Source organism: Adiantum capillus-veneris, chromosome 7 (genome assembly GCF_014529385.1).
Source record: "Adiantum capillus-veneris isolate H3 chromosome 7, ASM1452938v2, whole genome shotgun sequence".
NCBI classification, from domain to species: domain Eukaryota; kingdom Viridiplantae; phylum Streptophyta; class Polypodiopsida; order Polypodiales; family Pteridaceae; genus Adiantum; species Adiantum capillus-veneris.
This window is the reverse complement of record NC_140937.1, coordinates 91,300,170-91,315,651: the sequence shown is the minus strand read 5'-3', so window position 1 is coordinate 91,315,651 and position 15,482 is coordinate 91,300,170. Positions and strand designations below refer to the sequence as shown.

At 45.4% G+C, this 15,482-nt stretch overlaps 2 protein-coding genes across 11 annotated transcripts in view; both read right to left on the bottom strand.

Annotated features, from left to right (window-relative positions):
* The window catches only part of LOC147454214 (uncharacterized), a 91,311-nt gene that overhangs the window by 10,913 nt on the left and 64,916 nt on the right, over nucleotides 1-15,482 (bottom strand). The window contains exon 5 of one of the 10 annotated variants that reach the window (XR_015188606.1): nucleotides 2,323-2,482. The exons of the other annotated variants lie outside the window; for them this stretch is intronic. The gene's annotated coding sequence lies outside the window, so the exon portion shown is untranslated. The remainder of the gene's footprint in view (nucleotides 1-2,322; nucleotides 2,483-15,482) is intronic. 10 annotated transcript variants of the gene reach the window in all.
* Nucleotides 4,247-5,326, bottom strand: LOC147454215 (uncharacterized). Its single transcript, XM_086516208.1, has one exon. It carries the CDS (start codon nucleotides 5,142-5,144, stop codon nucleotides 4,551-4,553), a length of 594 nt encoding a protein of 197 aa, XP_086372334.1. The 5' UTR covers nucleotides 5,145-5,326; the 3' UTR covers nucleotides 4,247-4,550.

The following is a 15,482-nucleotide window of genomic DNA, read 5'->3' as shown; positions in this document are numbered from 1 at the left end:
CTACAATCCTGGTGAATCTCTTTCTTCCTTTGTTTACATCTACATTCTTAGTTTTCAGCCATAAGAAGTCAAAGTTCAAGGCTGACTTTTCTACTAGCAATGCCTTGTACCTATCCTTCTCAAGCTTGTACGCAAAAACTTTTGAAATAAGAGACTTGACTCTAAATCTAAGATCCTCCAAATTTAGCTTCGTGTATAGCGTTGTAAAGTCAAAAGTTTGGAGACATAAAGGAGAAGATTTCTCCTTGAGGCTTCTTGAAGAGTTCAAAAACTTTAAAACAGGAATCACACCTACTGAATCATTTAAAATCCAACTTGAATCGGTAGGTACGTCTGCTTCCTTTAGCATGTTTATCCACAATTCATTTACGCTAGGTAAAATGGCTTTGAAACAATAACTAAGCCATTTGGAAACCTCGGTCAAAGAGGTGTTACAAGAAGCAGCTATAAATCTAGGCTTTATAGGGTTCTTGTGGAACTTCCAAACGGTATATAAAAAAGGTAATTTAGGCTGGCACTTGAAACCAAAAGACTTACAAAATTCTTGATGTTTCAAGATAACCTCTTGTATAGAAAGATCACAATCATTGTAAGTCTGAGAGTTTACCTCACCTAACAAGCATTCTAAATAGAACTTTTTGCACGTAACAACAAATTTATTAGAGCACTTATCTACATAAGAGATTACAAAATCGCGATGAAATTTCCTAAGAGCATCACGATCAGAAGAAGATAAGCTATTCCTTCCTGAAGAAACGTTCCAAGAGCAAGATGCTGATTTCAAAGAAGCTTTCTTGAGGATTACAGACTTCCAATGGGTAAAAATACCTTGAACTCCTAAAGACTCCTCAAACTTTACTACAAAACTAAAAATTCATTTTTCTATGGCTTTGAGAAGGCAAGAGTCGTTCGAGGAAGGGAGCCTATATTTAGTACCTCTTGAGAAAAGGTCTTTCAAGGAATCCAAAGGAAGGATAGAACAATCGGCAGTAACTACATTACCCAAAGCTCCATTTACGTAAGAAGAAAAGGCAGTTTTACTACAAGGGCAATCAATACTTGAGATTGCTAGCCTCTCTTGCTTTTTAAGGTTACGTCCTATGTCACTATAGTTGAAAGCTTTTTGTCCTAAAGTTTTCACATATTTGAAAGCTACGACAGGATGGTTCCATACCTTTCTCACACAAGGAGGGAGAGCATCCAAAGCTTCTTGAGATCTCAAAATAGAGCTTAATCCAATCTTGTCTAAGTCACGGGAGGTAAAGATAGTTATCAGCAAATCTTTCTTTCCAACCAAGGGATTTTTCAGACTAGGACATTTGGACTTCAGAAATTTGCTTAACAGTACTCGAAGTTGAGTACTATGAGACTCTCTTAGCTCCAAATCTTCCTAAGAGTAATTCTCAAGGGTATACAACAGCTTAAATAGGATCCTTATATTATACCTTTCAAATAATTTATAAGAAAAGAACCCAATTCCATGGCTCTAGATAGGTAAATCAATCTTCGTTTGAAATCTCTATAAGCAAAAATTCTATGGTTAGAAGGGTCATCACTCTCAATTCTAGAGATTGTAGCCCTAGGGAGACCTTGTACTCTACTAGAAATAGTGTTGTGCAAGACAACTGGATTGATTTCAGGGATAGGTGGATCGAAACGAGAACCTTTACGAATCCAAGTTCTTTTAAACTGACTTGAAGGGAGAACTAACTCGGGTTTGGAATGCCTTCGCCAAAGCATAGGTTTCTTATGGTAAATTGTCTTATTTTTACGTAAAGAAGACTTTCCTTCCAAGTTGAAACCTTTAGGGAAAAAAGTATGCAAAGTTCTCATCCAAAACAACTCTCGAGGCCACGCTGATTTATAGAACTCTTTAGAGTTTCTAAAATTACCTTCTATGTACTCAATGGAAAAACAACGGAAAAACTCAAACCCATGTTTTGCTATTGCTGCATACAAGGGTTTCACACTTTCACATACGGTGCTCTTACTTTGAACTTTTCTCGCTTCTCTTACATGTTCCTGAAAACGGACAAAAGCTGTTCGAAAGGTTTGGCCAACATACATCATAGAACTATCGTGAATATTATAAATAACATAAATAACTTGAGAGGTATGAACCGGACTTAGAGGACGATCTACCGCAAGATGTTTTTTTCTTAAACGCCTCAAACGATTGAAGGCTTTTATAGAAGAACTTGTGTAATGAGTACTAACATGCAAATTCTTCAAATTATACTTAGCTAAAAACTTAAATCTTTCTTGATACAAATTATGACTACTTCTCGCTACTGAAAAGAAAAAAGGATCAAAAAGACATACCTGAGAGTCCTCAACATTGCTGGTTGAAGCTTAAGAAGAAGAAGTAAAAGTGTTTTTCATTTTTGTAGTAAGGTCAGTGTTTCAGATCAACGCCCGCCTCAAGGCTAAAGATCCTAAGGCTAGATTGGTGCTAGCCACACCCCTCATTTGTATAGCAGGGCTGCTGCCAAGCAGTGAGGTCCTTAAATAAGGCTGCTTGCTACACTCAAAAGATCATTGACAATAGCGTGCAATCGAGTGCCCGTGATCCCTTGCTAGAATAACTACTCAACCTCTCCTCTCACAAGAAATATTTCATGAAACCACACAAGAAACCCTTGATCCAAGGGACCCAAATTAAGATGTTATTTTTATTTTTTAAGAGTTTTAAGAGAAAAACATTATTTATTAAAAACATGCAATCTACAAAGTTAGAATAATAACTTTCTCACTACAACAACCAAAAACACACACACACACACACAATCAAAAGCAAAAACCAACAAATAGATAAATCAAAACAAATTAAAAAATAAAAGACATAACACTTAAACAAACCAAAATCAAGACGACAAGGAGCTCTACACAATAAATCACAATACAACCAAAATTACAAAAAGACCCATTACTTATAAAAAAGGTTTATTTAAACCAAGGAATAAAAGTAATACACACATAAAATCACATCGACACACACATGAGTATAAGATTGGTGGCTGTTGGGGTATGCACACCCTCCCAATATATCTTCATGAAGCTCAAGAGCTGGTCACCACTCGGACGAAAATCAAAAAGATTTGCATGTCCGCTAGATGACTGAAAAATATACCTTCATAAGTTCAGAATAGTCTGAACTCACGAATTATAAGAGGGAATAAAGCACTCATAAAACTATAAAAGCAAGGGACACAAGAAAAGAAAAGAAAAACAAAAACAAACAAAGTAAATCACTTTGTTTGCTACGAAACAAAACTAGATAAAACAAAACATTATTAACTTAAAAATGTTTTTAAAAAAGGCATGTGTAAAATAAGTTGACGCAACGTATTTGACTTAAAACAAGTACTCAACTTTAAGCAAAAAAAGGATGAGACATCTTGAAAACTTGATCCTAGAAATCAAACTTCACACAACAACTTCTAACGAAACACATTCTTAAGTCCTCAGGTAAGCTAAATACCAAATTGAAAAATGAATACTACTACAAACCTACGAAGAGCAAAGAACCAAACTTGACAATATGTGATCTCAACTTCGCTGCTTGTCCAAACAGGAAGAATAAGATTATCACCTTTATCATGCATAGCTTGGACAACAGCTATGACATCCCTACTCACGTCGTCAATGCCCAAGAGTAGGTGCAGGTGTATATAGAGGTCATTCATGCTTTGAACGTACTCTACAAAACCAACGAGCTGAGTTTCTATCACCCTCCGGAGGTGATGGGCATACTCAGCCATGATAAAGGCTAGCATTTGTCAAGCTATATTAAAAATACTAGAAGCGCTAAAGATCAAAACAACAACATAAGGTGTTATTAAGTCAAACAATAAGTGGGCTTTTTAGCTCTCCACTTCTATTGAATTTACTACTGATTATCTTGAACATTCCAAAGGAAGAAACATTAAAAATAAACTTACTACGATGCAAAAATGAACGAACGTTTTTCATGATTCTTTTGAATGAGTATCCTTTTTCAACTAGTAAAGAAATAAGATGGCAAGATTGAGCAACAAAAGTAGATTTACTAGAACAAAGACGAGAAAATCTAAATAGTTGAGAGCAAATGACACAGTACTTAGCTAAAAGAGAAATGTTCGAAGAAATGTGAGGCATACGGATGATTTTTAGATTGGCATATTCTGGTTCAAGGCGCTTATCATAAATATCTACTTCTAATCCCAAGGGAGTCTGGAAAATCTTAAGGTCTAAAAAGGCACAACAATCACTATTTGTGGTACAGTTAAGTTCACAAAACTCCTTGGGATAAATTCCTCCGCCTAAAGAACTCGAATTCAAGTACATAAAATCTTGAAAAGAAGGAACGTCAGGGACAAAAAGATCATCTACAAAGCGTCTTACATGCATAACTTGTGCAAAAATATTGGGGAAGTGTTAGCAAGGACAAGACGCTCCATAAAATCAAACTCATAAGTAAAAAGATAGAAATTAGCAACATAGAACCGATCAATGCATGAAAGATTAGTTCCTCCCTGCCGGCGATCCGACCGAGAGAAAATCAAGCTGCCCTAAGAGCTCAAAAAAGCCTCATGCTGCCATACATCCGTGATCCTCAGAGTCATGCATAACTGCTCCCAGGCTGCCAGTTCTGCCCCATGTACTGCCACATGACTCCCTCCCACCCTATCCGAGGGGTCCTCAAGCATGTTGAAGTCACCTCCAACACACCAATGATCAACATCAGGCAATGCATCCGTAATCTGAGTCCCAAACTCATCCCTGGCACTAGCATGGTTCGGTGCATAAACATTGAGCACCCCTACGTGCTCACTGTGTACCCTCAAAGTGACATACTCCGCCTGACCAGGCACTATAATCCTCCTATCCACAATAGCCTGCTGCCAAGACTCTGCAATAGATATACATACACCACCTTGCCCTCCCATGGGGCCAAAGCCTGCCGACCAAAAAGTATCCCACTTGCCCGATAAAATCGAGTCAAATCTATGAACCCTGCTCTCACTCAGATGGTGCTCCTGTAGCATCAAGATGTCAATACTGCCTCCTACCAAGAATCTCTGTAGCTCCTGACGAAGCCGACCTCTGTAACGCATAAACTGCGAGCCGTCAAGGCCCTGCACATTCCATGAGATAACCCTCATGGATGACTGCTAGAAGTAGATGCTGACTCGGCCATACGGCGAGCTTTCGCCTCCGGCTTGGAAGAGGAGTAATCCCCGTCCGACCGACTGCGAATCTGCCTGTCCTGTGCTCCACAAGCACTGCGAATAACCACCCAGTGTCTATGGCCCATGGCCACTGCCTCTGTCTCGGAGAGCATATCCTCATAAATACATACGTACCTAGGATCTCGTGCGAGGTTTGCCACTATACGAACAACTAAGTGACGAACCCCTGCAGAGTCCACACTCCCTGTGACAAAGAACTGTGCTAAATCCCACAAATGATCCAGCATAGTAGTGACCTCCAAATCACCAACATGCTAAGAAAACTCCACTGCTTGGCTGTGTAGAGTCTCAGTGGCACTGTCTAGAGTCCACTCCCTATCACTGGATCCACATAGCGGGAAAGAGAAGGCCATTGATGAGTCAAGAGCCTCCTCTCCCCGTGCCTGCACAATCACCACATTAACTCTGATAGGTGCTGGCTCGTGCGGGCCCTCGACTCCAAATAGACGTGAAAAGGAGTGGTCGAAGGCGGCACATCTCTAACGCATGTCGAAGCCGACCAACCGACTGCGGATGGAGGTGAGGCAAGAAGCCCGAATCGGTATGGACGCCTTCTCCGGTGCACGGCGAGAATAACAAAGGTTACCCCCCAGTGATCGTCTCATTGAAGGCGAATGCCAAAAGGGGGGCGGAGGCGGGGGCGGGTGATGGCGAAGGGGGGGAAGGAGAGGATGGAGGCGGCGGAGGCGAAGGCGGCGGTGGGGGAGGCGAAGCGGGGGTCGAAGCAAGCGGCGTGGAAGAGGGTGGAGGAGGAGGGGAAAGAGGAGAGACGGAAGGTGGGGCTGACATCTCCTGATCCTCTATTGGAGCGATGAGCTCCTGCTGAAGGGGATCAAAGCGGTTCCTCACGGGAACCCAATGCGGCTGATCCGGAGCTGGCTGCTAAGTCTGTCTGGGGGCACAGGCTGCTGAGGCTGCCTCCCTCTGCGACGGCCCTGCCCAGGCTGCCACTCAAAACCCGCGGCGGGATCTCCAGCAGCCGACGGCTGTGCTAGCTGAGGGTCTGCTGAGGTACCAGCAGCCTGCTGTGGCTAAGGTGCTGCTGATGGCCCAGCTGACGTCTGCTGCTGCGGCTGAGGTAGAGGTCTCCTGCGAGGGAAAACTTTGGCCAAATGGCCAACCTACTGACATATAAAGCACTGATTCGGGAGCCCCGAATACTCAACCCTCTAATCAATCTATCCCCCACCTACCAAAGGCAACTGTACAGCCTTTGGCAGAGAGGCAATGTCTGGGACCAATACCCTGACTGAGGGAAGCCCCGCAGCTCTGGCTACCACTGAAGCTGCCGTCGGACCACTCTTGAGAACCGATCCCACCAGTGAATCAATCCTAGACAGAAGAGGAAGATACTCCCGCCTGAGGCCAGGGAAACACACAGTGACGTGAAAGAGACGGACGCCTCTCTCTGCGGCAGCTGCTGGGTCAAAACCATGCTCCCAGTGACTGAAGAAAGCCCGAACCCCCATGATATCCAGAGGGCTCATAGCTAGAACCTGGGCGACGCTCTGCCCAGACTCGAACTCTATCTGATAACGTCCGCGGCCCAGGAGCTACACATCCAAAATCTTGCCCACATCAGCAAGAAGGCGGACCTGCAAAAGATTTCGAATCTCCCTATGACTGGGGCGGGTGCCAACAATCCGGCAGATGGTGGAGTGGGCCTGAAGCCGCTCCACCTCTGCTGCGAGGCTCGCTTCCTCTTCTAGCGAAAGAGAAAGCCTGATGGGGGTCTGCTCGGGGACGGTCGAGGGGGCTGCATCCGAGTCCCTCTGAGGCGGGGTGGGAGGAGAATCCATCAGAGTCCGAAACTGGGGCGAAGTCGGTGGCGAGGCGAGGAGGCCGAAGGGGAAAAGTAAGTAAAATTCCTTTGAGGCGGGGAAAAAACGAGTAAAATTCCTTTGATGCCGACAAAAACACCCTCGGAACCTAAGGCTTGAGGAAAAAAAAAAACCTTTCAGGCAAAAGCTCAAGCGCAACAAAGGGCTACCCAAAGCTAAAATAAAATCCGAAATGGCGAGGGGAGAACGAGGGGAGGTGGAGGACGGGCGAGAAGAGAAAATCGACGGGCGAGGGCGAGGGCGAAATGGCAGGTGAGGGGGGCGAGTGGCGAGGGTGAGGGCGAGGGGCGAGGGGCGAGGGAAGGCTGAGGGCTGACGGCGAGGACGAGGGCGAGGGGGGGAGCAGGTGGCGAGGGAGATACGCACGAACACAGAGAGTGGGGGGGGGGGGGCGCGGGCTTCAGCGAGCAAGGTAGATATTTTTGACAACCGATCATGTTGTAGCTTCTCCACGAACACATAGGATTAGATGTGTCACGTGACATCCCCTCCTTTTCAAAGTGAGGTATTGGTACCGAACTGTATGGCGTCGAGGGAGATCGCCAACAGCATCCGAAATCCGGGAAGGGACTCTTTGCCGGCCCACTCTGATGTGTGGGTCAAGCGGTACTTGAACTTCATAAAGGTCTGCAACGCTTGCTTCTTTGGGCCGCACCGAAAGCGACACAAAGTCTTTTGTGGCTCCTTCGATGCTTCAACTTCGTCGAGAGTCATGCTTCTTTCTTCTTCAAGAATCTACATGGCTGAAAATTCATGAAACCACTTCCAACACAAAACCATGAACATACCTATTCTATGTAAAGTGAGTGGAAAAAATCTTGTCTTCCTCAAAGACTGTGCATACAATGTAGATGAACAAATAGACGAAGTTCCAAACCGTTCACCACATACACGCAAACAATGAGATCGAATCTTTCTCTTATGATCTAGAGCAATCAACCGTGGCAATTCACAACGAAAATGCCCATGATTAGTGCTCATACTTTCATGTGCTCTGTCTACAAATGTGTCATGCCAAGGAAGAGACATGGAATGTGACTTCCTTGAATGCATACTTTTCAGCTTTTCATGAAAAATCTGCATACATTCGTGGTCATTCATGAGTGAAACGTGCTCAACGTACAATATAACATGCCTAGTAAAAGGGATCACATAAAGACGTTGACTAAAATACAGGAAACGATCAAGAATGGAACACTCGAACAATGCGTGCGTATCAATCATGCGAACACATAATACTTCCTGTGAGGGGTCTTTGGACCTAGGCTCGAGAGCCAAGATCGCTTCTTCCTGAATGATCGAATCGTCCTGTGGGGGTTCTTTGGACCTCAACTCGCAAGCCAAGATCGGTTCTTCGTGATTGATCGAATCTACAACGAGGTTAGCTTTGCTAGAAAAAGCATCCACTAACACATCATCCTTGTGAACAATCACATCATCTTCATGCAACCCGTCATGCTTGTGAGAAATCACATCTTGATCATGCAAACCATCATGCTCATCATTATCATCCAAATCATCTTGCTCATCATTATCATTCAAATCATTATGCAAATCATTGACATTCAAATCATCATCATGCAAATCATTATCATTCAAATCATGTGTGTCATGCTTGGGAGAAGAAGAGACTGAGAGAGTCTCTGTCTCCTGAATCTATTGCATCTGTGCCGGCACTGGAGAAAAGCATGCAAGAGTCCCAAGAACTCTTGCATGTGTCGCTCGCGCTGTTCTTGTCTTGCCTTTCTTTCTGCTTTGTCTTCTACGTTTCTGCGTTTCATTTCTGCCATTCTTTCTGCATTTCTTGCTTCGCATTCTAAATTCCTTTCCATAAACATCAGCTCCAACTCCTCCATAGGAGTTAGTGCAATTCTTGGCGTAGATGGGGAAGGGTCAGAAAAACCTCCGGGTGGGGAAAATTCTTCTTCGCCTCTCTCATGCTCATCATCTCTAAGCGAAGTATCCATTCCACTTCAAACGCTGACCATTCTGAAGTCGTGGGTTCTTGTGCGTTCTTAAGTTCACGAGGAACTTGGGTTCTTGCGGGTCTTGGGTTCTTGAGGGTCTTGAGGTTCTTGAGGTTTTCTTTCGCTTGCAATCTGTGTTTGAGAAGGATCTTCTCTTCACCCGAGTTCTACTCTTTTCCGCGGGCGCACCCCTTGGCGGCCTTGCGCTCACACCAAGGTTGCTTTTTCCCACCTCACATCGATTCACGGTCCGCTCTCAATGAATGAAAAGAGACACAAGGGGAGGCTGGGCAAGCCCTTCTTTCTTGGGATTCTTGTCACTCTTCAAAAACACGATTAGGAATCGACACGCCCAAGCAAACTTGGTTTCGTGCGACCGCAACAAGCAAAAAACATTCTTGTGATTCTTGTGGTTCTTACCTTGAGTGATACAGAACACTGTCAAAGCTCTGATACCAATGTTAGGTGCAGCGGAATGAATGTTTGCGCTTTGCTCAAAATGAGTGCTCCGAACTATGCTCAAGGTTCCTTTTGTTCTTATGGAAGGTAGAGCCTTCCGTTCTTAATGAGAGAATGCTATGATCACATACAAAGTGAATGGACACTGTGCGTGCAAGTGTATGAGACTGAGAGATAGAAATGAAAATGAAATGAAATGATATATTAACGTCTTCAAAAGGCCAAAATGACCTATGAGACCATCAGATACAAGGTGGTGAATCTAACACAATGTCTGAAATACAAGTACAAAAGGTATTGAATGTAAAAATGAAAACTGAAAATGAAGTGTGAAATGTGAAATGTGAAATGTGAAATGTAGAGTAGTCCCTCAATGACACTCTGGGTGTCGTGCTAGAATGCCTCTGATCATCTGCTGGAATCTCCGTCGATGGAGTGTGCTCCTGTGCTTCGGTCGTGGTCGTCTCGATCTCCCGAGCTCAGTCGCCCTGTTAATGAGAGTGCCTCTGGTATGAATGTGGGTACAACCCTATGCTGGTGGTTGGTCTCCTGGCTCCCTTGATCCAAAAAAGTCTGTGATCTGTCTCTGTGACTGTCGTACACCATGTCTCCTCAGCAGACTATCTCTATGTCGGTGTAGCTCAAGTAGATATAAGCCAAGGCATCTCTGATCCTGATACCTCATGACTCTATCTAGGGGTCCAAAACCCTCCCTGAATAAGCAATGGAAGCGCCCTCGTTCTCATAATACACAGTGCAGTGGCATATGTAGTGTAGCTCTGCTGTCTCTGGCTCTCTATCACATAGTTGGCATATCCTATCCTAGACTCCGGTGGTATCCCTCTGAATCTACTCGTTTCAATCTCAAGCTATTGTGAGGATGTGCGAATCTGACCAATAGCACATCGCACATCGCAGACCATGAAACAAATGAGTGTCCATGTAGCTCGGACGAATCAAAAACCCATCTCCCGAGAGTTGGAGAAGATGCTCTTTGTAGAAAGCCATCTTCGTGCCCAACCCCTGCATCGGCTCTACCCATGTCCTCCTGGTGTCCAATTGTATAAGATCTAGACGAATTAGTCTAGTGATCTCCGTCTGTGTGACTGGCAGGGAGGGTGCATCCAGGGAATACTGAAAAGGAGGCAATCTATCCATGTTGAAACCATGCCTCTGAAACCATGAGGTCATCTGCGCATACCAACATGATGCGTCTCCCTGCATCGCTAACTGTCTGGAGCACTCAAGAGCCAATCTAGTATATCTGCCTCTATGTGTATCCCATAGATTGTGCATAAAGGACACTGACCTTGTAAGAGCCTCAATCTCTATAGCAGGGGCGGCTACCTCCGCTCGAATAATCGCATGTGGTACGGAGGCCTTGGCTCTAATCATCCGGGATATCATAACTACCAAGGGTCTCTCCATGCTCCTCCAACTGTCATGATTCACAGATGGTCCCCAAACCTGGACCCCATAAAGCATAGCTGAAGCAACCAAAGTATCAAAGAGCCATAGCTTTGTTCGTGGTTCTTGAAACTCAATCTACGAACACATCCTCTCTAGTCCTCCCAATGCCGCATAGGCTCTGGACAGTCTAGTTTCTGCTGCTCTCCTCAGAGTAAACCTCGGTCCTGTGAATACCACCCCCAGGTATCTGTGTACTCCACAGTTTCCTGACCATATACTAGTGTAGGTGCCGATCTCTTGACCCACTATGGTGTGGTGTTAAACACCATAACATTGGTTTTACCAAGGTTCACAGACAATCCACTATCCTCTACAAAGCTGTGCAATGCATCCAACTGTCTCTGCATACCCTCTGGTGACTCTGATATCAGCACAATATCATCAGCATATAATAATAAAGGGATCCATGTCCCTGCTAGTTGAGCGCCTCTGTCACCCTCTTTGTCAATGTAGTCAGAGACCTCATCTACATACATACCAAAAAGTGTAGGGGACAGAGGACACCCCTGTTTCACTCCAATAGTGGAATGAACAATGTCAGAAATCCCCTCAAGAGTGCGTACCTGGCCAGTCACTAAGCCGTATAAAGCCATGATCCCCCATATGATCTCTGTGGGTACTCCCAGCTTCAGTAGCCTACGCATCAATCTGGCCCTCGGCACTGTGTCAAATGCTTTGCAGAAGTCCACAAAGCAACAATACATCCGTCTTCCATGTGCCCGACCCTCCTCAATAATGGCTCTAAGTGTAAGAATATGGTCTAAAGTGGAGAAACCCCTCCTGAATCCAGCCTGCCCTGCTGCTCGTATGCCCTCATTTTCCGCCCATTTACTCAGTTGTTGTTCAAGAATGGATGCATACAACCGTGCCAATGTGTGCCCTATCATAATAGTACGGTAGTTCCCTGGCACCGTGGGGTCCCCTGCCTTGAAGAGAGGTACAATAGTAGCTAATCTCCAAGACTCGGATAGTCCTTCACACATGACACGGTTAAACAACCGCGCAAGAACCTCTGACAGTAAATCTCTAGCATGTATCAAGTGCTCTGCCACCAAACCCTCATGATCATATGCTCTCCTAGTTCTCATCCTGTCAATGGCGTTCTTCACCATCTCAGTGGTAAAGAAAGTACTAGTGGTTGGACATGGCTCTAGAGGGTCTGGTAATGGTGGTTGCCCAGGTATTGTATATAATGATGCTGCATACTGACCCCAAATCTCGGGAGAAGTAATCACTGGAGGAGGTGAGTGTTCATGGAAGAGACGCCAGGCCTCACCTGAATCTCGACTCAAAAAGAGCTGATACAGATCACGTTCCACCTGAGCTAAAAAGGCCCGCTTCTTCCGTCGCACTAAACATCGAAGAGCAATCCGAGACTGTCTATATTTAATGACTCCAAGTATAAGCTTGCTCTGAATCTGAACTCTCATCTCTCTGCACTCCTCATCATACCAACTATTCTGAGGCATGTTCCCAAAACGTCTTCTCTGATCTGGTTGAGTGTGTGGGTATGCCTCTGCTGCTGCCCCATGCAAGATCTCCGTCAATAGAGTGGTGATCTCCTCCACGGTATATACAGGCTCGGCTGCCCACATCCGGCTGTAAATCTCCTCCACATAGACTGAGTTCGTCTCTGGTGTAAAAGTATACCGTGTGTGTGCAATCTTCCGTGGTGTCTGAAAGGCGCTATACTAGAAAGAGACTGAAAAAGTCAGGAGAGCATGGTCCACTGCTACTCCAACAAGTCTAGGTCCCACACTGAGATCCTGAATACTAGAAATGAAACTCGGTGAAGTCATGACATAGTCCACTGTACTGGCCCCATGTCTGTGTGGAAAGCATGTGAATCCCCCAAACGAAGGAAAAATCTCTAGACCATTACGTATGGCCAAACCATGCGTAGTCGTCATCTCCATGAGATATCTCCCATACTCAGTGTGCTCTCTGTACTGTGAGTGTCTGTCAAGCCCCATCTCCGATATATCCATCTCTCTAAGCATCTCCTCCGAGGTATCATAAAATACCGTTTGGGAGTTGGCCGTCTTGGCATTAAAGTCTCCCAAGAGGATGATATCTCCATCTCTAGAAAACTCCCATATGTCATCATCAAGTATAGAGAAAGGGGATTGCCCTCTAGGTGAGGTATAGACTGATGTGCTAGGGGGAAAGTAGCACATAGCAATGTATAAGAATCTGCCCGTCTCAGCTCTCAATCTCACCCACATGTATCTCGCCTAGTCATCTCTCCGGACAATCTGTAATAGCGGCTGCAACTCCTCCCTGAATAAGATTGCTACCCCTCCTGAACCTCGACTCCCATGCTGGGGGATCTAGTGTCTAGCCGGCAAGCTGTCTCCCATGAATAACCGGTCACACTTGGCATCAACTGTCCAGATTTCTGATGTGTCTCTGAGTAAAAGACAATGTCTCTATCTCTAAAGCTATCCTCAAAGGCACCCACATCCAACCTATATGATCCATTACAATTCCATGCCGCCATCTCGAGTGTGGTCCATATGTCTCGCACCGTCATGTTGTGCGTCTTTCCAAAACCACTACTTTCCCTCCTCTATAAAAGGCAATTTTTCCCTTCTCCCTTGCTGCTTTGATCTCAGGCATCAACTCTTGCATATGTGCTATTTGTGCTAAAGTAAGGTCATCCCCCAAAAATATCCAAGTTTTCTTAAGTGCTTGTCTCTTCTTCAGAAATTCCTTCCTTGTTTCCAAAGTCGGGAAACGCAAAATAAGTGCTCTCTCTTTGACGTTTCCATTCTCATCCACTCCCTTCTTTCCTACTCTCCACGCACCTGTGTGCATAGGTTCCGGGATGCCCATTCGCTGCAAGAGTTCCTTCACTTCTTCTTCTACATTTTCGGTGTCTTTGATACCAGTAATACGCACATGGAGGGCTCTATTCCTCCTCTTCTGTTCCTCCTCAATAGTCATATTGATGATGGTAGAAGTCTGTGCGGCATCTAGCATCCGGGCCTTCCCTTTCTTTGCACCTTCAATCCATTTTTCTGCTTCATCAACCTTCTTCTTTGTTTTAAAAAGGCGCTCCGCCCATGAGGAAGCCTCTTTCGAGTTTTGTTCCTCCCTTCGCACAGAGTTTTCACCTGCTCCTTAATTTCTTCGAGCTCCTTTAGCATCGAGGGTTGATTTCCCCTCTCCACTTTGGGCATAGATTTGCAAGCTGCAAGTTCCCCTTTAAGCTCTTCAATCACTGCATCCTTTTCCTTCATGCACTTTTCCATAGTGGTTTTCCAAGATTCAAAGCTTGCAATTGCCTCATCCAACTTTTTCTGCATAATACATTCCATTACATTCACTTCTGCCTGCATTAGAGCCTGTATCTCCCCTTTCACAGATAGATACATCTCATCATGCTTACCAAGCATCACTTTATCCAATTCTTTCCTCATATCTGCATACATAGAATTCTTATAACTCTCTTCGTTTGCGTACATCTCTTTCCTGATGTCATCTCTCATAAAGCTGAGCTCTGATTTAATCATCACTTGAACCCTCTCCATCATTAAATCATCTTGGACTCTGGCGGTTTTACATGCCCGAGAGAGCTCGGCGAGAGTAAACTATCTATGTTTCTCCGCTTGAATGTCGCTTTAATTTTTTGTGGGGTGGTGGAACCACTTGCATCACCATCCTCGACTGGTTGGTCCATCCGAGAGAAAAGAACAGAGCGAGCATTGAGTCAAGACCCTCACGAGTTGCCACTGGTGTTGATGTGACAGAGCAATGTAAGTTGCTGCAGTCTCGCCTTGCAGAGGTCTCACCCTCGCCCTTGTTGGCCTCACCCTCGTCACCAAGTCCTCGCTTCGCCCTGGCTGCCCTCGTCCTCGCCCTCGCCCTCGCCCTCGCCCTGGGTGGCTCGCCCTCGCCCTAGCCCTGGCTGCTCTTCTCGCCCTGGCCCTGGCTGCTTGCCCTCCCCTTGGCTGCTCACCCTCGCTAGACGACCTGCTACCGCCACCTGCTCGACCTGCTCGCCCTCGCCAGACGACCTCGTCTAGGCTGCTTGCCTTCTCCCTCATCTAGGCTTGCTCGTCCTCGTCTAGGCTGCTGCTCACGCTCGTCTCCCAAGAAAGAGAGTTGCTCGCCCTCACCCTCATCTAGGCTGCTGCTCGCCTTCGCCCTCGTCTAGGGGGAGAGAGATACGACACCAAAGACGTTGTAAAACCCTCCTCCGAAGGCCCCACTCTCGTCGGCGAGAGTGGTCTACTTATGATTGCACAATCTGGTACAATGGTGATGCATGAGACTGATGTAGGTCTAGACTATGTTGACGACGACGAGGAGGATGACGAGGCTGACACTAGGGCTGAAATCTGAAATCTTTCTACTGCTGTCCAAAAACGCTATGGGCTGAAATCTGCGACTAGTCCAAAAACGCTGATTTTGAGGGCTGTTTCTGTGGGTCTTTGTCGCTGAAAATCTGCAGGTTTAGGACTGAAAACTGAGGTTCTTAAAGGCTGAATCTGATGATCTATCCGGGCTGA

What these genes read in the sequence shown, in the direction of transcription:
- LOC147454215 (XM_086516208.1), bottom strand. Translation starts at nt 5,144, where the DNA reads ATGAGGGTTATCTCATGGAATGTGCAGGGCCTTGACGGCTCGCAGTTT.